The sequence below is a fragment of the Apostichopus japonicus genome, chromosome 11 (assembly GCF_037975245.1).
Source record: "Apostichopus japonicus isolate 1M-3 chromosome 11, ASM3797524v1, whole genome shotgun sequence".
Taxonomy (NCBI): Eukaryota; Metazoa; Echinodermata; class Holothuroidea; order Aspidochirotida; family Stichopodidae; genus Apostichopus; species Apostichopus japonicus.
This window is the reverse complement of record NC_092571.1, coordinates 19,668,947-19,696,491: the sequence shown is the minus strand read 5'-3', so window position 1 is coordinate 19,696,491 and position 27,545 is coordinate 19,668,947. Positions and strand designations below refer to the sequence as shown.

The window sequence follows — 27,545 nt, the reverse complement described above, 5'->3', positions numbered from 1 at the left end:
ATGAAATTTCCTTTTTTTCCAGGCGGCCATCTTAGATTCTGGCCGCCATCTTGGAAATGGGTGACCCAAGCAAAGTGTCATGACCATCATCTGTTTAAGTGACCCCGGAAACACCTGAATGGACCCCTCATTTGTTCATTTCTGATTTTTACAGCCAGATATATGACATTTCCTTTTCTTCTGGCGGCCATCTTGGATTTTGGCCGCCATCTTGGAAAATCGGAGCCGATCAAGTGGGTTCCACGGATAAAATCAATAGATAGGTCGAAAAGAAACTCCATGCCAAATTTGGTACTTTTGTCCGGCCGGTAACGTTAATCCTAAAAATTGTTGCTAAGCCACCTGACTATTAGAGGAGACATCAAGTCAAAGTAATCTTGGTATTATTACCTTTTTTTTTTCTTTATTTTTAAACAACAGTGTAATGTCTGCTCACGTAGCGAGTGGTTTGTAGGTCAGCATCTTTGCAATTTACAAAATGGGGTCAGATTCGTAATGTTCTTGAAACAGTAATCTACTAAACAAAAATGTTCGGTCTCCCAACCTGTGAAATCAGCAAACTCTAACATAGTCTGCTGATCGTTTAATTACTACGACAAAACGACACGATTCGATTACTCCAATTTTGAGATTACTGCATTGGCTGCCAATTCAACAGCCAATCATTTTCAACTAATTTTATGCTTTTTTCAAAATTCAATATGGCAAGGCACCGACCCACCAGAGTGAATTATAACTTGGTGTTTTAGTGGGCGCATTATTCGCTCTAACATCCCGGCACTTCACCAACCATTGCGTAAATATTAATTTGATGGTGATCTAATATTTTTGCATTTTTCTATGGAACGCCGTCTTTAACCCATATTTGATTGCTTTGCTCCCAACATAAAACTTTTTTTTTTTATCAGGTACTTTAAAGACTGATCTTGTTTTTATTTGTCTTAACCACGTTTATATTATTTTTTTTTTTTAAGCTAGTTTGCTTTGACTACTTCACTCTTATATATATTATATTTGTACTATTTAAGATTTTGATCCAGTCCCATGTAAAGTGCTTTGAAATATGATTTATTGTAAAGCGGTATACAAGTAAATAGATATTTTTATCATTATCTTTATTATTTAAAGTTAGACATTGAAGAAAGCAAGCACTATACCCACGTTCCATTAACATACTTTTCTCATGTGTAAACATAAAATATTAATGCAGAAGCATTATAGCCAGAGTTGCAATGACTGTTTGTTGCTTGCCCCTCTGGTTCCTGGAATGTACACAGGATATCACTACGAGTTGATTAAAGGCATTGAAGACTCGCCCCAAACCGCGTGCGGCCATCTGAAAAAGTTAACTTTCTGTTGCTTGCAAGTGACGTTTTGTTCGTGTCGCCACAAATTGCAGACAGTAATGAAACGTGATACCTTGTTATCTTTAGCTGGACCTGACATGACCATCGCTGTATCGTTTGTATATGTGCTGTGGGTATATTGACCGCAGCTGTATGTACTGACTGTAAACTAGTGTCTAATTACCGACGGTAGCAAGCTGTGTGTGTATTTTCTGAGATCGAAGGTGGTGTTTAACACTTCTGTTACACCTCTTTGAAACTAGGTCAAATTACCGGCATTAGACGTTTCTTTTTGCGCGAGTCTTCCCACCCTTTATTGATCCATTGGTTGCAATTATAATAATAAGTATATAATATGTACATCGAGATACGCAACCAGGTAATAAAGCTTCTGGATACCCAAATATTAAAGAGGAGCTAAAAATTACAGCAATTTACAGCCCTAACACAGAAATGGGCCACTCCAGCTTCCCCCCCCCCCCACCCTTCCCAATATTCCATGTGAAGATTGAACATTAAGAGAAAACTACAAACTACTAAAAACGTTGCTAACTTTGTACACATGCAGACACACAAAAGAATTTGCCATTCGCCATCATCGGAAATGTCTCTCTCCTCTCTGTCCTCTAAAAGATTTCTTTCCTCTTCAAGAAATCTTGTTGTCTTTCTGTCCTCTGTGAGACATCTTCTTGTTGTTTCTACTATGTATCATAATATATCTTTTGTTTTCTTGCTTTTTTAAAAATTTTTATTAAAGACCTTTATTTTCACTTCGTTCTCCAAAACAACAACATGTCTTTCTTCTGTCTTCTAAACAATATGTTGTCCGGACCTCTGTATCACTTGAACGGACATCTTACTCATTAGTAGACATCTTGTTGTCATTTGTCATTTAATAGAAGTCTTTCTCTCTTCTCTGTCCACTGAGAGACATGTTTTTTTCCCTCTGTCCTCTGAGAGACATGTTTTTTTCCCTCTGTTCTCTGAGAAACATGTTTTTTTTTCCTCTGTCCAGGCTCTGAGAGACATGTCTTCTCTAAAAGCGATAGTTCCCCGGGAGTAATCCGCTTTTACTCCCTTTGTTAGGGCGTCGTCATAACCATTCATCTTGAGAGAACCCCTCAGAGAGATCTGTGAGTAGCTAAAGTAAACACTCATGCATTTTCTTCTTGTAGATCTACCTTCACCTCCACCAATCTTACGTCGTCTTCAGTGAACTCCTCAGCCTTCGCCAAAGGTGCTGCACTTAAACTTGTCCGACCTGTGTTTATACAACTATCTTTTGAATTCTTCACAATAATCACACGCGAAAGGTTACGCGGCTTTCGTCTACGGAAACCAACAAATCGCTCCTTAAATGTCACGGCATTGCCAATCTTATTGACCTGACGAACACACATAGTAATAGTCGCCATCCAACCAATAAGCAACAGGCTGACCAGGAAGCCCTCGGACATGCTAACCCCTTTAGGCTCATATTCTGTAGAAAAAAAAGCATTAGGTTGCCGTGGTAAGAATGCATTCATCTTTTTGAAATATAGGGTAATACTGTAGTAAACAAATTGGAAGAATGGCTTCCTCTTACACTTCTGAAACTCCAAGCAAACCCCACCCCTTGCTGATGCATAAATATTATTGGAAACAAGGCTAACTTTATCCAACTCATTTAACCAAGATTATCCCTTCAGACTTGTGAATGTACGTATGGTGTCCATTTCAAAGAGTTCTTTAATTACAATTACAGAAAATTATCACATAAGATCACATGTAATATTTACTTATTTATTTAATACCATATTCGGTCAATACTAATCTTTACATAGTCTCTAAAAGCGTAGCGTTGTCAGAACAGCACCCTGCACTTAGCTTTACATATCAGTGGACATGGTGCAGGTGGTGTACATTAGTCTACTAGAGTAAATTAAAACTGTTGCACAATTTATTAAATTCCTGCATCGCCATCATACGGAAGGTGTACACACCGGCACCTAATGCATGACTATAATGTGCAACTATCTATGGATATCAGGCAAAACGTCATATTATAGTCGTCAAATGAAACATTCTCAGTACACCAAAGCCATGACGTCATATTATAGTGGTCACATGAAACATTTTGAGTAAACCAAAGCCATGACGTCATATTATAGTGGTCACATGAAACATTCTGAGTACACCAAAGCCATGACGTCTTATTATAGTCCTCACATGAAACATTCTGAGAAACCAAAGCCATGACGTCATATTATAGTGGTAACATGACACATTCTGAGTAAACCAAAGCCATGTTGTCATATTATAGTGGTCACATGAAACATTCTGAGTAAACCAAAGCCATGACGTCATATTATAGTGGTCACATGAAACATTCTGAGTACAGCAAAGCCATGACGTCATATTATAGTGGTCACATGACACATGCTGAGTACAACAATGGCAGATGTGAATTATTGCAAAGTGATAACGGTGCGTGGAATGAAAACAAGCCTCAACTAATTTAGAAAAAATTTAAATAGAAAATAATTTATTTTTATAATTAAGGTACTCTGTAAAACCTTGTCGAGACTTGTTGAGACTTTCAACAATAAAATATCATAACCACTTAATACGCCACCTGGTTCTATGGGAAGGCTATATGGATTTTTCAATCTCACATAATACGTGCTTACTAATGATGGTTGTTAAGCTTTAACATTGAATGACAATCACAAAATGTTGACAATAATGTAACATTTCAATTTCAAGAAGGAAAACATTCATTTTTCACTGTTCTGGATTTTACAACTCATGTACAGTATGTATGTATATATGTATATGTACATGTATATATATATATATATATATATATATATATATATTTATATATATATATATATATATATAGATATATATGTATATATATATCTATATATATATATACCTAGTTTTTAGTTTCCCAATCATGCAAAATATTTGGTTAGTGTTGCATCAACACGTGTACCTTATATGACCATTTACTATTGAACACACCCACATTCAATTACGCTACACGTCCTGCATGGTTTAATTAAGCACACATACGTCATAGCAGAACTTAAAAGAAAAGCAGGGGAATGCCTTCATTGCACCCATGGTCCTTTTCTAACCCCTGTCTGACCCCCTCCCCCACACCACCTCACTCTTAGAATCAAATCAATACTCATGACCACAGAACTTGTAAAAAGTGAAACAATTTGAAGGTTCCTAATCTTGAAAATCGAATACCAAATAAAAGTCCAAACTATATTAAATTTTGTAATGATTGACCCGTTTGAACTGTTGATTATGCAATAGAAATTGTCTAAAGTTACATAGTGTGGTCAATTACAAGAAGTAATCTGCATGTACTATGTATTTGTATGTGATATGAAGCGTTTCCACTGTGGTTTATCAAAGGTCAAGGATATTAAGTGCATTACTGTGAACATTTTGATTGCGTCGCTCTTCAACCTTAAAACCATGATTTTAACAGCAGGCTGATGAAATTTCACATTAAATGCGCTTCTCTTCACATTAGATCTATTGCTGTGTTAAAGTGAGCTGCTGTACTCTTTATGTGTTTCACGTACAATGTACAAAAAAATTGGCAAAAGGTTAACAAAAAGACTTACGCACACATACACACACATCTCATCCATCTCAGGCTTTAAAATGATATGAGTATCCTAAATATTGCAATAGTATGTGTTGATAAGAAAGAAAAGAGTTTGAACCCATCACCTCAACATGGTTCCTCCCGCAGTACCCTCTATGTCCTGCAGTAGGAGGGACCAGACGATGAAGGAATGTCATTTATGGTGGGTGTGTCTTCGGGAATAATGGTATGCAAATCATTGAAAGAGCGGGAAAGGTGAGACTTGGATGAGCAGTGGAGGTTGGATCCACTGGATTGATGAGAGAGTTCTGGAGTGTAAGAATTTGACCGTTGAGTATGCAAGTAGGTATATGAATTAGAATGGCATGGTTCCATGACCTCATACGGTGACCTAGGGTTAGAGCTGACGTCGTAGGTCGGCCGTAAGGTCATCTTCTTGCGCCAGGTGCGAAGAAAGTGCAAAATGGCCAACACCCAAAGAAGCATCACAATGGAAAGAATGAACCACTTCCCGACAGGAACATCTTTTAAAGGAAGAATGAAAATCGTCTGGTAAATGATTCATGCATATTCAAATATTATATATGAATATTAAGCAATATAGGCTGGAAAGTGAATGTCATGAACATACAGTATATTAGTATCTCTCTTAGAGCCCGGGTAAATATGTAAAGTCAATAGAGCACATGCAAGATAGCACTGATAACGTATTGAGCAAATGTTAAGTTTAGAACTCTCAAAAACTCTAAACAGAGCTATTTTTCTTTTATTTGTGCACGTATCAGACTATATTCAACCGCTCTATAAGGTTGATAGCCATTAGGTTATTATAGGAAGGAGAGTGCAAATGAATTCATTGTAGAAAAAAGCAGGTAATCGATATATAACATGATTCATATCTTAATTATGTGAATGTGGGACCAAACTGATCCAAACTATACGTACATGTAGATATACACATATATAGACAGTTGTCTGTTTGTCTGACAGTTGACAGCTGTCTGATGATCGCTCAACGCCTGAAACTCTGAGTAACAACTACTAGTGTTCCACTAGTCTCAACATATATAAACATATATATACATGTATGTATGTGTGTGTTTGATTTTCTATCTGACCGAGGACTTGAACAAAAGAATTCCCGGTCCTCGGTTGTGATTTCTAAAGAATCACCACGTCCTCAGAAGAATTCTATTGTATGGGGTATTGTTAACGTCAGGGTACGTGGATTTGAACAATGGAAAATACAATGGGGTCCTCGGTCTGAATGTAATACAAACATGCGTGTGTGAGTGTGAGCCATTAAATACAGTACCGGTATATGGATTCGTTACCTTTGCCGGTGTTTAGTATAATAGTATTCGATATAAGATCCGGTCCATTAAGTCGATGGGCTGACATGATAACCATGTAGTTTTCCTCTGGTTCTACTTCGTCAATTTCATAAGCGTTCCACTCAGTACGTATTAACGTTATTACTGTTTGCCTGTTTGGTCTACTGTATTCGATATCCTTTCGTTTACTGTACTTGATAACGAATGACGTAATTAAAGACGCATTCCACGAGTCTTCGTGCACCGGTTTCCAGCTTAGAGTAAACCGAGTTCCATATAGTGCTATGCATGTTAGATTTATTGCTGTGGCTTTGGTTATCTCTCCGTGCGAAACGTAACTCCCTGAATTCAAAATAATAGGAAGAAAACAATATAAATTTTAACAGATGAGAAAGAGAATATTTGTTATATCCTATTTTAACTACAGTATCGTATCACACGTTATTCGTTAACACAGTAATACTACAGTAATAGAAATTAATTAGTAGTTTGCCACTTTCAGGGCATTAATACTTCTGTAGTGTGCACGGTGAGTGTATTAATGTTCTGGCTCTACGTCATCAATGACGTAAGCATTTCAATTACAATGTGGTAACGTTACTGCTTGTTTGTTCGGCAAATCATATAAGATGGATTCCAAAGCTCTTAGTGCACAGGAGGACTTTCATTACATTAATACTTACTACAGTACTTAGTATAACACATTAATACTACTGTAGTAATAGTATGAAGTCAGAAGTATGCATCTTTGGTACATTACTGTAATACTACTGCAGTAAGTCTCGTTCAGTATACAGTAACACTGAAGTTCTCCAGTAGAAGAATATTAACAACCTCGTAAGACGGATGAGTTATGTTCATTTTAGTATTAATATTTGAAAGAAAGGCATTATGTTAGAATTTTATTGACCAGCGAATCAGGACAACATGGACTGGTTCATTGAATGCTGGTATATTATACAAAGACTAATACAAGTCTCAGGAGTCAAAGACACTATAGATATCAGACGCATATCAGGCATGTCTCATTAGTGCTACACTGTTATTGATTGGGGAGGGGGAGGTGTGTAGGGGCCACAAAGGAGGGAGATCCCTGATTTGGTTCAAGAGAGGAGGCCACAGAAAGCTGAACCATTTTCCGATATTCTTTTTACCGTGTAGTGACTTTCGAGCCCAAAATTCAATACTTGTCAGAAAGGGGGGGTTGTCAGAAAGGGGGGGGGGGTGGGTCGGAACGGTATTCAACCCCTAACTAACATAACTTAATTATTTGCCACATTGACAATGAACTACTCCATGGACGTAACCTCGTGGGACAGCATGAGCTATATATCACATGTATGCAATCTGTATATCCGTTCGGAAAAGATGTGAAATTAGTAAAAGTATCAAATCAAACTTAAGCTTAGTTGGGTACTCTTTCCAGCTTAACATTGATGAGCCATGGTAATTAATCGGTAAATCCACCAACCTTAGCTGGGTAATCTTTCCAGCTTAGGACTAATGAGCGAGGGTAATTAATCTGTAAATCCCCTTAGTCCCATTCATTCCCCGGTTTCTTTTCATTGTTGTTTAAAATCTTCTGTTTCTTATTAGTTTGAAATGTTTAAATTTTTTTTGTCTGCCAAGACTTACCCCTTAATTATACTTCAACCAGGGATGTTGTGTTAATAACACATCCCGGCTTCAACACAAGCTATTATCTTTTTGTCCAAACTACATGTCGTTGTACCCTTTCACTTCAATGTTTATATTGGTTTTTGTATACTGTATGCAATCCGTATAGATCTTGTGCAGTGTAACCTGGACTTCATCATCTCCATTATATCACTTTAATTTCAATATCACATGAGGCAATGTGACAGGGAGGCCTAAAAGGGGGCTATTTTGACTTACACAAGCAGAAGATCTGACGTCTCCTCTGTGCACGTGTACGGATCCCTCGCTCATTCAATTTACATGCCTTCTCACTCCCACAATTTAATTACTTCCGATTTTGTGATGCAATAGCCCCTCGTCTATGGAGGTACTCAGAATTATTCCTTCATATCCCACAAGCCACAGGGAGCTTGTACAGTATTCATACAGAATAAGAGTAAACAAATACACATGATCTTGCTTAAACATAGTAAGCTTGTGCGATATTTTAAGCTGCTAAATTCCCGGCGAACAATTTTAATAATTGAAAAGAAGGAAGCCTTCTTCAGTAAACTGACGTGCAATAATAGATCGGAAAATTTGTCTTCAACTTGAACCGAAATTTTGAAGGTCACACATGCTCAATCAGATGTATAATATGAATATTCAATGGGACGAAGTATGAATGACTTAAAATAAGGTAATTCTGTGTTTTTTTTTATCTGATACTTTCATCAGTTCAATGTTAGCAGAAATTAATCGATGATTATATCTGCGCGAGAAGAAACAATTCGTTTATCCATCTGTTATCAATCTATATTTAAATGGAAAATGGAAATTTACTCAAAAATTATCAAGTGCAGTGCCACCAATGTTCCAATTGAGAGGGCATACTATCACTTAAGAAAACATATCAGATTGTGTGGAGTATGCGACTTGCCTTTACAAAAGGTGCCATCTATAAACTGAACCTTGAGTAAATATTATATCAATCAGAGCGGTTACCTGATAAAATGATTCAAAGTATAATATTTTGATTAATTTTTGGTACAGAGAATCAACGGTTTAAACAATCTAAGGGTGAATTATGTCATGAAGGTTGTATCAGATATAAACAATATCAGGGGAACTTGGCACCATCCACCCTCACCCCCCCCCCCCTCCGAGGTCATTCATTGGCGTAGGATGTTTGGATTCGTATAGAAGTGCAAGTAAGCATTTGGGTTTGAGTGCAGCATTTCTTTAAAAAGTGAAAACATAAAATATGACATGAAACGTAAATGTATGAAGTAAAAGTAAACGTAAATGTATAACGTAAAACGTATAAAATATGACGTAAACCGTAGAATATGACACAATATGAGGTCAGCATTTAGCTTGGGTGCCTCATCACAAAAAAGTCCTGCATAAAATCCTGCAGGATCCTGCAGGATTTTATGCAGGATCCTGCAGGATTTATGCCAGGATTTGGCCACATCCTGCATGCTTATGAAGGATTCCTGTACATGCATCATGGAATCCTGTATGCATACAGTATGAAGGATTCTTGTACGTTTGGAAGGAATCCTGTTCCATATACAGGAATCCTATGGGACTTTTTTGTATGGGATGTGCAGCAAAGACAATCAAAGACACATGTTCTTCTTGAAGGACGACTTCTTCATCTGAAACATGTAGTGGTGACTTTCATTACCCTCTTGAAAAAGACGTCATCATTTCTGTTTTTTTATGTGACGCATGTTGAACTAATCGTTGTACTACTATATTTAGTAACATGTATAGTTCAGAGCTTTCACAGATTGGCCCCTTCTAATCTGGTCTCTTATATATAACAAGGTTTTTACATTCAACTTAGGACTGCTGTCATTGGTTATTCAACAGTTTTGTCTCACGTGATGAGAACATCCTTGTGAACACATATTCTTAGTTCCGTGAACAAAATTAAGTGAGCAATGTGAACACTATTCTTAGTTACGGATGTGATATCTCGATTGACTCTAATTGCTAATGTCTTATCCAAGCAAAAGTGATACAATTTTTATCCACAATGCCGTTATAATTTTTGCAGCAAAAGCCCTCATAACTTGATGAGAACGTCCTGATTAACTTCCATAAACATAGTTCTTCTGCAGTCATTCATGTGAACGAGGTTTTCATGTCTCCTCTGATTATCAATTTTGATACTTATCTTGAGAAACTCTACCAAAGTGCTATTTCATCGTACAATTTTTGTCCTTCATTAGACATTACATGGCTGCAATTGAGTGTACATCATGTTCTTAGTCTTGCACAAAAGACGTTGATCAACATATGTTAACTTGTTGGCAATAATTGATAGTCTTATCGGTAATACTGTCACTTGCTATATATATGTTGTCATGTATGTTGTGATTTTTCATACATGCTGCTGCTTTATTTGATTTATATTTACATTGTATTATATTGTTATTATCGCTCCCAACAGACGTTGTTATTTTATGCATGTTGTTTATTCCAACACATTCAGAAAGATATTTTGTTGACAGGATTCATTAAAAAGCAAAATTGGAAGCTAATATGAGAAGCCTGTTCAAACATGCTTTAATGAGTACATACTATACCTGAATATTGTCCAAATCGACCACTGGATTCACAGCGGGAACAAAACAAGGCAAGAAATACACCAAGGGTGCACGTAACCCAATTCTCCATAACTACTGTTTGATACTGTACGTTGATGAAAGGACTGGTTGTGTAGTTATCTGCTGTCTTCTTTAATATGTCTGTTGTATATAAAATATAAAAAACACATGATTATATCCTCAATTCCTTCCGATTCACGTACCTCATCATTAACACAGCTAACATCTTCTGTAGTATTTTCTAGTCTTCAACAATTGACTTGTTGACAAATATAACGCTATGAAATTTTTTTTATGATTAATGAAAATACAGAAGTCTAACATTTTCAGAACTCATGCTTTTTTCTTTCTTGATACAGCTTAGTTTGCTTTTACCGTTTCCATGGGTTACCTTTATTCTGCTATGGTCTTTAACATCCTTATCATCAACAATTTACGAGTATGTAGAAAAAAACAGACAATTTTTCAATTGTGTGCCATTCCTGTTTCATTAACATTAAGCCACACTAAAATAAAAATGAAAGTCAACACGTTAAGATGAATATACACGTCACATAACGTCATAATACCTCAGGAGTCATATATATATGTAAAATGCATTCATCATACGGTTAGCATTCTCCTCACCCATGACTGACTTTTTAACGTCTCTGATGTAACGTTCTGTCAGAGGTGCGTCGCACAAGGATGCACATTTCATTAATACTACGGTAATATCTAACATATTCATCATGTAACAGTACCTGTATTCATCGCCTAACCAGGTTTTGTAGGTGTAATTACTCAACCATTTGGCACTTGTGAATGATTGTTAATAAAACAGCTACATACTCCCTTTCAACATGTGTAGTGGAATAATGAGTGTTAGGGTTTCCATACGGAAATATTTGGCCTCTCTTTTATTTAGAAAGAATGAGGATGGGAGAGTAAACCTGTCTCTCCCGATACCTCTACGAATGCCTGCTCTTCCAGCTAAGCTTCCATTTCCTCTCTAATACCAAGCTCTGGGCGGGATCTGTGGGTGTTAGTGTTACCCTTCCTCCATCCCCGAAAGACGGACTGGAGGTAAATACTATCTTGTATCCCTCGGATACCTTTCTCATCACCTACTGATCCACGCCCATAATTGCCAATTGCTGAGGGTAGTCTGTTAATCTCTCACCCCCCCCCCCCATCACCTGTGATTTTGGCGAGGCGATGTGGGCACCCGTAGGACCAGGCGGTGATCGTCGCTCTCGTTGAGGAGCGGGCACTGTCCCGTCTTGTCGGGTTTGCACCTCCTCTATTGCCTATTCCTCTGGATCCTCCCCATGGTTTCGATCCGGGACCAGCTCTTCCTCTGGCCCTGCTTAGGAGATACCCTCTTGACACGCTTCTCTGAAGCATCCCTCTGCCTCCTCTGGAAGGTCGGTATTCTCTAGGTCAATATGGACCTTTCTATACCTCTGTTGCTCTGAACTCTGAAGTATCCAAAGTCACTCTTCAAGAAAACTCCTCCTGAAGCTGCTGCTGTAAGTTTCCCTGAAAAAGATCCTCACCGAGGAACGCCAAAGCCAGCATCCTTGACTTCTCCTAAAAAGACGGCCACCGAATGGATAACACCACATTCTCTCTCCTTGACCCCATAGATTCTGTACCGCTTCATTTCTCGAAACCTGAGCCTCATCCTCCGGCAGCTGTTGGTGGTGTCAGCCAAAAGTATGAAAACGGACGTAAATTTCATCACTGTCGGGCTGCCACATCTAAATCCACTATGATCTGCTCCAACTTTCTCTGAGCTGAATCTTTAAAAATACCGCGAAGATGATGAACCCTGTTCCACTTGGAGTTACTGCTTCCCTTTCTGGGGATAGCTGGGCACCTAGATAGGAATGTCGGGTACTCTGATGGCCCTGTCTGCCTTCGCTGGGAAGGCTGTCTACCTTCTTTTCACGGAGATGTCCTCAAATCTATCATACCAGGATACGTCCACGGGCATCGTCGACTTTTGTCGAGCCACGCTTTCTCCTGTAGTGGTCAGTTTGGAAACTCGGACCGGGTTCGATGCTTGCTCTTGAGGCTCTGGTTCTGGTACTACGGTCCGACTGGATGTAGATGGTCCTGTCTGTGTCAGGGCCATTCTCGGTCACGTGTGTGACGGAAAAATGGGGAGATTTGCACTTTACCACTAAGTAACTACTTTTAGGTAAAGAAATTGTATTGTAGTACTTAAGTATGCACTAGGGGACTCTTTTAGAAAACCATATAGCTTAGCCAAAATCAGAACATTCATGTGCTGGTAGAGGTCATATAAAGGTCGGTCACATGTGTGACTTGAAATGAAACTGGCTTTATTGCACAAAAAAACATTGGCAAATTCCTCAGTTTCTAACAGGGCTGAATAACCCTAATTTCTCATGTTTCTACCTGAATGTGTTTCCATTCTAACAAGACATTTCACCTCAATATTTCACTTCTTAAAATTAGCATAATACTATATAAGCTAAAAAAATCCGGTCACGTGTGTGACATTGTTGGGTCACGTGTGACCACAGAACAGCACTGATGTTGATATTCCATAGGAATTACTTTAAAACAGTTTTACTGCCATGATTTGGAGGGTCACGTGTGTGACATTGTTGGGTCACGTGTGTGACATTCTGCATTTTCATGAATAAATGTCACACACGTGACCATCGGTCACGTGTGTGACGACTAATTAGAGACTATTAAGTAATCGTAGGAATAATTATTTGACTGGATATTTTGCAGAACTAACAGTCTGTACCAAGAACGGTTGCATATCAAGTGTGGACATCATTAGGCACATCAGTTACTTTTTAATGAAAACTTTTGCGTTATTTTGGTCACGTGTGTGACAGCAAAATTATGCTAATTAGCACCCATTATTAACGAAGAATTGAAGATCAGGAACCTCCGCTTTAGGAATGAAATAAATGAACCCATGTATAACTGCCTCCATGTGATAGTTGATAACTGAAATATTGTTTCTAGATACTCATGTAGAAAAAACAAATATACAGTTAAAAACTACAAATTTTGGCTAAAACTTACAATAATGCAAATTTATGCAAATTTGTAAGTTATGGTTGTAATTTTAATGAAAAAAATATGAAACAGAAAACTTGAGGTATCCCCCTAAAACAAAAAGTATAACATTTGGTCCTGATGAACACTTTAGTTTTTTCATGCCAGTTTCATTTTCCAGAGAATGGCCCATCTCTCTTTCCCTATGCTCTTGCCACTGACTAGGCTAACACTGGATGAACACACACCAGGCAAAGATCCCTTCTAGCCCGGCATTTTGGACATAATTGTGGCCATACCATGCTCTACCGGGACTGAATAGTGAACAATTGAGACCCTTGCGTTTACTGCGTGAAGACATTGCTGAACCCAGATTTACGGAAAATAACAATTGTAAATAATGTCTAACAATTAAAAAAGGGAGAATAGCTCAGGGGAAGGAACGTAAGGTAACAAAGAAGTCTAACAATACGTGAGAAGAGTAACCTAACAACGTGCTTTGGCTTAAAATAATAGCTCGCGGCTTACAAGAGTAGTAACAATCTGACCCAAAATACAACCAAATTATTCATTGTACTACTGGTTACCAAACTTAATGGATCCCATGAGTATGTGGAAATGTTAAGGTGCCATCGGAGTGTTCACCTTTTTGTAAATATAGTAGCTGTTTTCAACAAAATGATTTAAAATTGTCCGGTTTTAAATATCCTATATTGTACAAACTGTAACAAAATTACTTCAATCTAATAAGTGAGGAAATGCCACATTGTGCTGCAACATGATCAAATAATTACCAACAAAAATCGTGATAAAATGAAACATTAAAACATTTTGCAGCAAAATGATGAATGGCTGCAAAATTGTAGAAAAAGATCTTAGCATTTTCAAGGCAATTTTAACGTTTTCATGCATGATATTTTGGTCTCTCTTGTTTATCTTTGCGGTTCATTTTCATCACCAGGCTGTATGACAGTGAATGATTAGGTGTGATAAGCCAACGTAATTCTAACACCTTGCGGTCTTTGGTTATTTTCAGCTCATTGAAACAGAGAATTGGGTGTTACCTTCAAGGCAGCAAAAACTAACGGTGTTCCAGGATATAAAATACAGATTCTTATTTTGTCTGCATAACGACATAGTTCTCTCTTCTCTTGAGCGAGCAAAGTCCCCTGTACTACAAAACTAACAAACTTAATGAAGACTCTTTAGTGTCTTAGGGACTCAGAGGTAATCAATACAAATATTTTCTTCATACAAGTTCAAGATTGTTTTGGGGTGTTGTTTGTTTGAGTTTTGGTGATAAACTTTACACTGATATGATTAAATTATGTGAGTGAAGTATATTAAACTAAGAAAGATGAGCCTAAACGCTATACTATGGAAGCCAAGATTTAATCTATCAGAGCAATTATACCTAGAAGTAAATACGGACACATCCTTTAAGGGTAGTTAGTGATAAATACTGTAAGTTAATAAATAATTATCAACAGTGAGAAATTCGAAACAGTTGATCTGTTGATAGTACATGTAGGTATGACAGAAGTTATGGAGAATATGGACAGAGTGAAGTCTTTTCTCTCATACAGGTATGTTCAACTAAACAATGCAACTTGTCGGGTAGTGAAATGTCACTTACCCAAGTTGACTACATTTAATTGTAATGCTCCGTCTTGATTCGTCAACTAAGTAATGCTCATGGGAATATTTCCCATTTACTGTTCCTTTCGACTCAAATAGATATTTGACGGATAAATATTGGCATTTCTTTTTAGATCTTTGGGGAGATAGTCAGGTGGCTTAGCAACAATTTTCAGGCTTAACGTTACCGGCCGAACAAAAGTACCAAATTTGGCATGGAGTTTCTTTTCGATCTATCTTTCGATTTTATCCGTGGAACCCACTTTATCGGTTCCGATTTTTCAAGATGGCGGCCAAAATCCAAGATGACCGCCAGAAAAAAAGGAAATGTCATATATCTGGCTGTAAAAATCGGAGATGAACAAATGAGGGGTCAATTCAGGTGTTTCCGGGGTCACTAAAACAGATGATGATCATGGCATGTTGCTTGAGTAGCCCACTTCCAAGATGGCGGCCAAAATCCAAGATGGCCGCCAGAAAAGAAAGGAAATGTCATATATCTGGCTGTAAAAATCGGAGATGAACAAATGAGGGGTCAATTAAGGTGTTTCCGAGCTCACTGAAACAGATGATGGTCATGGTATGTTGCTTGGGCCACCCACTTCCAAGATGGCGGCCAGAATCCAAAATGGCCCCCTGGAAAAAAAAGAAAATTTCATGTATATTCATTCCCCAGACCCCCTGTGCCCTTTTCTGATCGGGACCATCAAACCTTCCGTCCTCAAACGTGTAAATGAAACCGGGCTAGCACACTGACTGTATGTTATGGCTGGTATTCTAATTGTGTCACTTTGGCTCAGGAAGCCACTTAGGACTTATTGGGGAACTTTGAGGTGTGATCGACCGTGGATAGTACTTTATTGGGGTTTCTAACGTATAAAACGCCTGAGACAGGCTTTTACCAGAGCTGCCTAATGTAAAAATAAATTTCTATGAATAATTTAACTAAATTTAATAAAATCGAACCAAGCAAGACACCACCCAAATTTGTGTACACAAATTAAAGGGCACCGGGAAATACATCAAGTGGTTGAATATTACACTTTTATGTTAGTATGCGGCAATATTTGCTGCGGGCAGGTTGACTGAGTTGTAGAATTTTACCTTTTAAATGCACTCGACTTACTCGTCTAGTTTAAGCCATCAAGATCAATTCCTGCTTCGAAGTGGCCTCCCTTTCTACTTCCAGAACTGTTGAATTTGTGGTTCAATCAGGTCTCAATCTCCAAATGTACTTCCCTAATTGTCCCAAAATGTAATACCTTCTTGCCACTCATTAAAAATCTTGTAGATACCACGATAAAGTTCTGTTATATATAAAAGCTACTGCACTTGATGTATCTATAGGCTATAGACTGCAATATACATTGATAGTGTTCATCATAAACACAGGGAGAGCATACCATCGGTTCGTACTTGTATAATGATGAACACTATCACATAGGGATACACTACCAGCAAGATGTTTAATATATTATACTAGTTGTATTCAAATGGTAAGATTCAAAACACACCTGTGGGTATACAATTTGTCAGTGCGAAACCTTTAGTAATATGTTTATGGCTTTGGAAATTGCACAGCTGGCTGCTATATAGCGGCCAGATTTGATCTAATAAACTATAACAGTAGATGTCAATTACTCTGCTTTAGTCATATCTGTTCTCTTTCCAGTTTGTTAAGTGTATTTTAACCACATAAGAATTCACTTGACGTAACACAGACATTCTTGCATGATTACAGTCTCCCAGTGATGGAAGACTGTGGTTTACAATGGATAATTATTCTTTTCATTCTCATTTTCATTTCTCAATGCATTAAACTCACACAAGGTACCTACGCTTCTAATCCTGGAGTTTCTATAATTGTAGCCTACATGGACTTCTGTGTTGTTTTGTTGTTTTTTTGCATAAGTTTGTATAAAACTCAAACCTCTGAAAGAAGGTAATGACATATAATCATTGTGTTAATGAGCAAAATGACAGGTTACTTTACAGTCCAAGAGATATAAAACTAACGACCCAACTAGGTATACATCTATACGAAAGCTATTTTGTAAAGGGAACGAAGGGTAACTTCAGCATCATTTTGTTACCTCGTGCAAAGCAATGCCCTTTTAAAACATGCTGTATAGAAAATAATCTCAAATTCATACTTAAATACAGCCAATTTGACAAACTCAAGTGTCATATTTCACGTCTTCCAAACTGACACGTATGTGCTGTATGTACTTGACACTTGGTACCAGTAGCGTAGACAGGATTTTTTCAGTGGGGTGGGGCGCTGGGGGGGCTAGACCATTTTCTGGGAGGGCGTCTTGTTACTATCTAAGCGGAGCGCCACCATGAGTTGGCGCGCAGCGTACCCAAAATTTTTAGCTAAAAAGGCCTCCTAGATCGTTGGAAATGACACTTCCCAGGCCTTGTAAGCTGCTGTAAAGTTTTCTCAACATCCTTTATTTTGAGATCCCATGTCTTGATATGGTCATCAAATAGTTTAGTGAAATAGAAAGAAAAAACAGTCTGGTAAGTTACTTTGAAATACCATGACATATCTTTTGTGAGTTTGACACCGGCATTGACATTTTTCGACAAATCTGCAAATTGTGCGTGGAAAATAAGGAAAGATTGACTGGGCTTTCAGGCAAGTAACATACTGAAATGACCGAACTATATGTAAAACTGACATCAAAGATTGCGTCTGAAAATTTATTAGGGTGATAGACTGATTGGCCGGTAGTTCTCAGCGATAGTATTGTCTTGCAAATTTGTTTTTTTCAGCGGTTTTAAGAGCATCAGGGCACATTCCAGAAGTGAAAACCCGATTGAAATTGTAACAGAAACTTATCGAGGCAATGAAGCGAGCAATGATGTGAGAAACCTGTAGGATGTCAGCATTTTTACCTTTTAACATCATCTTTGGAATTCCAGTACCTGGAAACCACCTTTCTATAAGGGTATAGTATAGCTCACTAGCTTGTTTGATCAGTTAATGTGCACTGGTTACATGATCCTGGTTGGCTGTTTGTATTAGTATTTATTCAGGCGCGTACAGAGAGGGATTTTCGAAGGGAGGGCGAACCTGTAGGCAAATTAACAAAGCCGTAGATTTGGCATTGGAAACTATCAGAGCCGTATATAGAGAGAGTTTGGCCAACCATGTAACCGATTTGGATTGGTCGAGAGGGACAACGCCCACACAGGGTGGTAAAATAGGTCCACTTGAAAACTTTATAGCAGGCGACACGCATACTCACAGTGTATAGACTATCGTTTGTGTACACGAAAAAAGTAAGAAATTATGAAAAAAATGGTGCCGGGGATGCTGCAATCGGTCAAAACATGGATATTGTTGTTTGATTTTCCGACTGACCATGAAAGAAGAGGAATTTTTTGGAAGTAGAAAGAACAAGATGGAGATCTAATGAAAATAGTCTGTGTAGCCTAGGCCCATGCCATAGTGTAATATGAGTAATGTACAAGCAATGCGAGAATTTTACGTTCAGACTGGTTTTTAAATTTGTAATTACATTCATGGCTATTCTCTCTCGTTTTACGATCCACAAATTCGACTTCTAATTATGCCAGCTCTCCTAATCATATGCATGGCAGTTTCAGTCGCACATATAGCTATCCTAATTCCTAGTTATTGTATGCCTAGGCTATGCCTAGCCTAAAAAGTATAACTTTTAGTTTAGGGTGGGCTAGGCATAACGTAAAGCCATAATCCTAAGTTAAGCCCGAAGCATAAGTTAAGCCTGGGCTTAGTTAGACCTGGACCATTCTTGCTATTACTACAACTGTTATAGCACATTACATAATATGGCACAGTATAAGGCCAAATTATACTAGGCCTAAGGAAAACAAATAGCCTAGGCCTAAACTAGTTAGGCTAGGTCTATACTAATTGGCAACTTGTGGGTTGTGTACACATACAGGCCTAATCATATAGACCCTTTTAGTATGCCATAAACAAGTGCCCAAATGGTTAAATGATCTTGGTTTGTGTTAATTGTCAGCATTGGCCTAGCTTTTTTAGGCTAACATGAATTCAGCCTAATTTTTTCTTCTTCAAAAGTATAGCCTAGGCCTTGGTTTAATTTGGATGCAGTCAACTATCATTTATCAAAGTAGCAGGGGCCTAGGCTACATTTCAAAGATCACTAGGCCAAGGCTAATTATGGTACTGGTACTGGTAGCCTAGCCTTAGTTATGCTTATTGCAAAGACTACCCTACACTCTTGTCTTGGTCACTGAATTATCTTAAGAGCCCTGTCACCATATGTTGATAAAGAAATGTTCAAAATATTGCGTAGGCCTAGCTTGGGCAATGCACGGTTTCATTTGACTGTTTTAAAGCAAGACTTGAACTGATTTGAAAATTCAGTGTTAACTGGCATTCATTAAAAAGCAAAACTGTCTGTGCATTCCGACAGAGTGCAAATTAAGAGGGGGGGGGGGTTGGGGGATGCAGTATGATACACCTTTCAAGTTTTAACACATTATAAATGCACTTATGCCAGAAACTCATTGCATCACTGTCAGTAACTCCTTATTCCCCTAATTGACACCCACATTGACGATTGAAGTTAAAAAAAATCTTTCAAAATTATCTTTAGACAGTAAATTACAACTCCCTGAATTTCAGGACTTTTTTTACAAATCAAAGGTGACGTGTGCTCTGTAGAAAAAACTCCTAACATGAAAAGCCACAGTTAGCAGACTGTGATAAAGACGAACCTGGTGAGTGACTATTAGACTGAAATCCAGTTCCTGCAACCACAGCAATAAAGTCTTTGTTTTAATCAATGCACTTGTGTGTTTGAAACTTTCAAATGGACACTCAATGGCAGTTGGTTAAGATATAAGGTTTTACCTTCATCATGGAGAGTTGAAGGGAATCTGCCTCATCATCTGAATAATGGACTCAAGGATAGCATCAAATCATGATTGGATAATAATTTTGAGCAAGTAAATATCTGGCAATTTGAAAGTTTGTATTATTTTTTTACATATTATTTAAGCTGTTTAGCTCACACATAAGCAAATGATCAAGTGACAACAACCGATGCAGTATATTTAAAGGCATTGAAGACTCGCCCTAAACCGTGTGTCACGCTCTGAAAGAGTTTACTTTCCGTTGCTTGCAAGTGAAGTTTTTTTTCGTGTCGCTACAAAATGCAGACAGTAATGAAACCTGATACCTTGTTATCTTTTATCTAGACCTGAGATGTCCACGCTGCTATGTGCACTGTGTTGTGGGTATTGACCGTGATGTTTGTATTGACTGTACACTAATGTCTATTTACAGATGGTAGCAAGCTGTGTGTGTATTTTCTGGGATCAATGGTGGTGTCTAACACTTCTGTTACACCTCATTCGAAACTAGGTCAGATAACGGGCATGAGACGTTTCTTTGTGCGGGAGTCTTCACACCCTTTAAGGAGAAGTATTTATATCCCATTAACAGAGAAAGAATTATGTTTCAATTGGTAGCATGCAACTTTAAATTTTGCAAACATTAGATACAATCAAACAAATGACAAGGTTCATTTACAAGGTAATCTACTGCCCTATATTTCACATTAATCTGTCACATCAGAAGGTCACAGCTTTCAATAATTATACAAACAAAATCCCTTGATGGGTGCTTCGTTAGATTCCTGCAATTTTCAAGTTTTTCAATGCAATACAGTAAGTTCTGAATGTGGCAATGTGGAGAAGCTTTGGGATAATCTGTGGATAAGACTGCCAGACTATCAACAAGATTCCACATCCATGCAACTCCAACGGCTTCCTGCACCTTCTTGCAGATGTACCACATGTCCAAAAAAAGTCAGCATTGGTTAATGTAATTAAAATCTGGCTTCCTCCTGAGCTGGCAAATACACATGAATTGTCAAGTGCAAAGGTCAGTGTGAAACCACTGAAAGATCGTCTCAGCTTTCAAGAAAACAAAGACTTGAAGCCAAATAAACAGAGGCCACACTTACACCATCCCACTCTCATAAGATGAAGGTATCACACACTTCAATTTGCTTCTGCGATGCAGTGCCTCCCTTACCGAAATCCCAGATCTGGGCCAGATATAAAAATCCAGATCTGGCCCAGATCTGGAATTTCAATCTGGGCCAGATCTGCTGCAGATCTGGAATTTATATCTGGCCAGATAAAAAATTGGGCAGATATAACTTGATATTAAATAAAGTTTTATATGGCCCATATAAAATTTGATCTGGTTAAATTTTATTACATCCATATCTGGGCCAGATAAAATTTTATCTGGTTGATATAAAGAAAATCCAGATAAAGTTTTATATGGCCCATATAAAATTTGATCTGGTTAAATTTTATTGCATCCATATCTGGGCCAGATAAAACTTTATCTGGTTGATATAAAGAAAATCCAGATAAACTTTTATATGGCCCATATAAAATTTGATCTGGCTAAATGTTATTGCATCCATATCTGGGCCAGATACAACTTTATCTGGTTGATATAAAGAAAATCCATATAAACTTTTATATGGCCCATATAAAAGTTTATCTGGCTAATTTTTTTGCCATCCATATCTGGGCCAGATACAACTTTATCTGGTTGATATAAAGAAAATCCAGATAAACTTTTATATGACCGATATAAAAAAATATATCTGGCTAAAATGTCAATCAAATAGGAAATAAGTGGCCAAAACTGGACTAGCATTGATATTAACTTTCCAGCGTGATCAGTTATCTCTGTTCTGGTACGGAGACCCATGCAGAGAGCAAGACACACACAAAATATAAACACAGCTGTGTTCTAGAACTCAACTGGATTGGAACAAAGTGGAAATATGTAATCTGCAAGCTCCTTGCTGTTACCTAATCCGACTGCTATGGTCATAAAATGACTGCTGTTCAAAAATAATAATTGAAGGTTGAGTTCTTTATTCGTCTGTGGTCCTGTAGATGTTGATACTAAATTGCGTTGTGCTATTCTTTTATTTAATATATTTGCTTTAATAAATAAGTTCCAGGAGGGCGATATATGTTCCATTCAGTATCGAAGTTCAGTCCCAAAATATATTCCTTGTTGCCATCCGTTCCAAAAACTTCTTCCTTACTTCTGACTGTTCAGTTTACTATAGAAACCTTTGCCAATGTCCTGACATCAATAGGATATTATTTATGAATCTCCATCACCTTTTCTTAATGTACCAATCCTTTCTGTTAAACTTCCTTCTTCTCTTTACTCCTACCATGTGGACACTAGTGTACACATAGCTCCCTTTCCTATCTCACTCCTAGAGTATCAAAACACATATGTCCATTGTTCAAAAGTGGCCTTCACACTTAATCAACCTCTGAGTCATCCTGTTTCAAGCTAAGACCCTGTGGTTGCCTAGCAACCCAGATAGAGATAGATATTCCCCCTTTGACTTAGTGTATACACTGTAAGTGATTTACTATTGAAATATATATGCAAAGTGCAGTACCACAATATAGTGCAATGTAAATCTCTATGAAAATACACTATGTAAGAGCATACAGTCTTAAAGTTTTATCTGTCAATATAAAGTCAAGTATAACTGGATAAACATGATGTATATCCAGTTATACCTGACTTTATATTGACAGATAAAACTTTATCTGCATATCTGGATTGACTCTATATCCAGTTATATCTGGCTTTATATGGCCAGATAAAACTTGATCTGCATATCTGGATTGACTCTATATCCAGTCATATCTGGCTTTATATGGCCAGATAAAACTTTATCTACATATCTGGATCAACTCTGTATCCAGTTATATCTGGCTTTATATGGCCAGATAAAACTTTATCTGCATATCTGGATTGGCTCTTTATCCAGTTATATCTGGCTTTATGTGGCCAGATAAAACTTTATCTGCATATCTGGATTGACTCTATATCCAGTTATATCTGGCTTTATGTGGCCAGATAAAACTTTATCTGCATATCTGGATTGGCTCTATATCCAGTTATATCTGGCTTTATGTGGCCAGATAAAACTTTATCTGCATATCTGGATTGACTCTGTATCCAGTTATATCTGGCTTTATATGGCCAGATAAAACTTTATCTGCATATCTGGATTGACTCTATATCCAGTTATATCTGGCTTTATATGGCCAGATAAAACTTTATCTGCATATCTGGATTGGCTCTATATCCAGTTATATCTGGCTTTATATGGCCAGATAAAACTTTATCTGCATATCTGGATTGACTCTATATCCAGTTATATCTGGCTTTATATGGCCAGATAAAACTTGATATGCATATCTGGATTGGCTCTATATCCAGTTATATCTGGCTTTATATGGCCAGATAAAACTTTATCTGCATATCTGGATCGACTCTATATCCAGTTATATCTGGCTTTATATGGCCAGATAAAACTTGATCTGCATATCTGGATTGGCTCTTTATCCAGTCATATCTGGCTTTATATGGCCAGATAAAACTTTATCTGCATATCTGGATTGACTCTATATCCAGTTATATCTGGCTTTATATGGCCAGATAAAACTTGATCTGGCCAGATTAAACCAGATATAAAGCCAGATCTGGCATTTCGGTAAGGGCTGGTAGACTGTGCGGGTCGCCCAATGGATGTTTTAACAACTGCCTGGTTTATAGAGCTCTGCAACAGATAAGAACTGACAAGTAGGCATACTATGTCAGTGTGATCCATGAAACCTTATTAAGGACACGACCGTATAGTTTATATGTTAATGGAAAATACAAAAGCTACAACATACACCAGTATTCAGTTGTTGCAGGGTTTTTTTTTCTCGACAGACCCATTCAATCTATTGCACCTACTATAGCCTAGTACTACATTCCTGAGAAATTAACACCACAATATCAGTCCTAGGTTTGCCCACAGACTCCCAACTATTGCTAACTCCTACACTCAAGTATATAGTTTAGTTTAGTAGAAAAAAGGACCAGGAGGGACACTCAAGTCCCCATTAAGGACCCTAAGGCTATATGAGAGGAATAAAACCGAGGACACAAATGTCATACCCAATTACAATGCTTAATGTACTCATCCAAAGCATTCTTAAACCCATTCACACTACTTGCAATTCAGCCTTCTCAGTCAAACCATTCCATCCATTCACAACCCTTGTATTAGACTTATAGAGAAAAAGTTATGCCGAATATTAATCCTACTTTGTAACTTCTGGAGTTTAAGACAATGACCTCTGGTCAACTACTTTTGGCAAACCTGAAAAGATCAGTGAAGCATAAATTGTCATTTTATGTGTAGGCCTACTCTATTTAATTGAAGGATCTATTAATGTAAGCCTGATGCTATAGTTGTGCGTCTGTAATCTAGCCTAGCCAGGACTGTGATGTGTGCTTTTCGTTTGTACGACTAAAGTAGGACTCGTAGTATGAGGCGTAAAATAAACAAGTGTAATGACAGGTTTTCAGCTAGTTTTCTATGCATTTCAGGTGTGAAGATAAACGTAAATGTCATTAACTAACGCATACTCTAATTCATTACCTGATATCCATTTTGTTCCTCGTATGCCTCTCAAAATCTGACATTCTGAGTCGCTTCGTTTGTTCGCAACGAGCACAGTGTGCAAAGCTGATATACTATCGTGTGTGATGTTTTTCGTGTTTCGCGCAACTGGTAACGACATCTGGACCTATTTTGATCCCCATGGTTTGCGTGTGACGTCACAAATCGCCAGTTGGCCAAACTCTCTCTATATACGGCTCTGGTGCTGAACAGAGCCGTATATAGAGAGAGTTTGGCCAACTGGCGATTTTTGACGTCACACGCAAACCATGGGCATCAAAATAGGTCCAGTTGTCGTTACCAGTTGCGCGAAACACGAAAAACACCACACACAATATATAGCAGCTTTGCACACTGTACTCGTTGCGAACAAACGAAGCGACTCAGAATGTCAGATTTTGACAGGCATACGAGGAACAAAATGGATATCAGGTAATGAATTAGAGTATGCGTTAGTTAATGACATTTACGTTTATCTTCACACCTGAAATGCACAGAAAACTAGCTGAAAACCTGTCATTACACTTTTACGCCTCATACTACTAGTACTAGTCCTACTTTAGTCATACTAACGAAAAGCACACATCACAGTCCTGGCTAGGCTAGATTACAGACGCACAACTATAGCATCAGGCCTACATTAATAGATCCTTCAATTAAATAGAGTAGGTAGGCCTACACATAAAATGACAATTTATGCTTCACTGATCTTTTCAGGTTTGCCAAAAGTAGTTGACCAGAGGTCATTGTATTAAACTCCAGAAGTTACATAGTAGGATTAATATTCGGCATAACTTTTTCTCTAAAGTCCAATACAACTTATACAAGGGTTGTGAATGGATGGAATGGTTTGCCTGAGAAGGTTGAATTGCAAGTAGTGTGAATGGGTTTAAGAATACTTTGGATGAGTACATTAAGCATTGTAATTGGGTATGACATTTGATGTCCTCGGTTTTATTCCTCTCATATAGCCTTAGGGTCCTTAATGGGGACTTGAATGTCTCTCCTGGTCTTTTTTTTTCTACTAAACTAAACTATATACTTGAGTGTAGGAGTTAGCAATAGTTGGGAGTCTGTGGGCAAACCTAAGACTGATATTGTGGTGTTAATTTCTCAGGAATGTAGTACTAGGCTATAGTAGGTGCAACAGATTGAATGGGTCTGTCGAGAAAAAAAAAACCTGCAACAAAAACTGAATACTGGTGTATGTTGTAGCTTATGTATTTTCCATTAACATATATACTATACGGTCATGTCCTTAATAAGGTTTCATGGATCACACTGACATAGTGTGCCTACTTGTCAGTGTTGTCAACTGAGCACAGGGCTGATGACATCATTCAGTTTGTTATTATGCAGACAGCAAATGGCCATAATGATAATTATTAATTGTTAATTATTCTTCATACTGCCCTTACTGGCCTTACCTGAACAGTGATGTATAAAAATGCAAGAAGTCGTTAAGCTTTTCATTTAAGAATCGTTTCAGCCTGTCCTATTTCAAACATATGATTGGCAGGTTTCCACGTTACATAGCTTATCAAAATGGAGCTGTTCTGTAAAGCAAGAAAATCACACATATGCATGCATACAAACACACTCATATAAGCTAAACAGCTTAAATAATATGTAAAAAAATAATACAAACTTTCAAATTGCCAGATATTTACTTGCTCAAAATTTTTATCAAATCATGATTTGTTGCTATCCTTGAGTCCATTATTCAGATGATGGGGCAGATTTCCCTCAACTCTCCATGATGAAGGTAAAACCTTATATCTTAACCAACTGCAACTGAGTGTCCATTTGAAAGTTTCAAACACACAAGTGCATTGATTAAAACAAAGACTTAATTGCTGTGGTTGCAGGAACTGGATATTAGTCTAATAGTCACTCACCAGGTTCGTCTTTATCACAGTCTTCTAACTGTGACTTTTATGTGATAGGGAAGCATATTGGTGGTCAATGAGCAGCATTTGCTTCCTTGATTCCAATTGAACCTTATCAAGGACCATGCTTCTATCCTTTGGGGCTCTTCGCTTTTTGGGGTTAGGCCTGTCCATGAAATGGTTGGTACTGCCCCTTTTCTCAATTTCTTCATCCCAGTAGCTTGATCAGTGTTAAATATATCTTTGATTATACCTTTGATTTGTAAACAAAGTCCTGAAATTTTCAGGGAGTTGTAATTTACTGTCTAAAGATTTCTTTTAACTTCAATGGTCAATGTGGGTGTCAATTAGTGGAGTAAGGAGTTACTGACAGTAATGCAATGAGTTTCTGTCATAAGTGCATTTATAATGTGTTCAAAGGTGTATCATACCCCCCCCCCCCCCCTCTTAATTTGCATTTCATTGGAATGCACAGAAAGTTTTGCTTTTTAATAAAATACCAGTTAACACTGAATTTTCAAATCGGATCAAGTCTTGCTTTTTTACAGTCAACCGAAACCGTGCATTGCCCAGGCTAGGCCTACGCAATATTTTGAACATTTCTTTATCAACATGTGGTGACAGGGCTCTTAAGACAGTTCAGTGACCAAGACAAGAGTGTAGGGTAGTCTTTGCAATAAGCATAACTAAGGCTAGGCTACCAGTACCATAGCCTTGGCCTAGTGATCTTTGAAATGTAGCCTAGGCCCCCTGCTACTATGATAAAGGATAGTTGACTGCATCCAAATTAAACCAAGGCCTAGAAGGAGAAAAAATTAGGCTGAATTCATGTTAGCCTAAATAGGCTAGGCCAATGCTGACAATTTACATTTCAAACCAAGACCGTTTAACCAATAT

The 27,545-nt window shown here is 37.7% G+C and overlaps 1 protein-coding gene across 6 annotated transcripts in view; it reads right to left on the bottom strand.

Moving 5' to 3' along the window:
- Positions 1 to 2,091: 2,091 nt before the first annotated feature.
- Positions 2,092 to 27,545, bottom strand: part of LOC139976172 (uncharacterized) — a 30,499-nt gene continuing 5,045 nt past the window's right edge. The window contains exons 1-5 of one of the 6 annotated variants that reach the window (XM_071984675.1): positions 24,739 to 25,093; positions 10,532 to 10,693; positions 6,294 to 6,635; positions 5,085 to 5,483; positions 2,092 to 2,826 (exon numbers count right to left, since the gene is read on the bottom strand). In XM_071984675.1, the coding sequence (XP_071840776.1) occupies positions 5,113 to 5,483; positions 6,294 to 6,635; positions 10,532 to 10,693; positions 24,739 to 24,880 (1,017 nt within the window). In that variant the 5' untranslated portion in view covers positions 24,881 to 25,093 and the 3' untranslated portion in view covers positions 2,092 to 2,826; positions 5,085 to 5,112. Of the gene's footprint in view, positions 2,827 to 5,084; positions 5,484 to 6,293; positions 6,636 to 10,531; positions 10,694 to 16,321; positions 16,603 to 21,207; positions 21,264 to 24,738; positions 25,094 to 27,545 lie in introns of those variants that run through there. The other 5 variants (XM_071984677.1, XM_071984678.1, XM_071984680.1 and 2 more) reach the window with 5 other exon arrangements.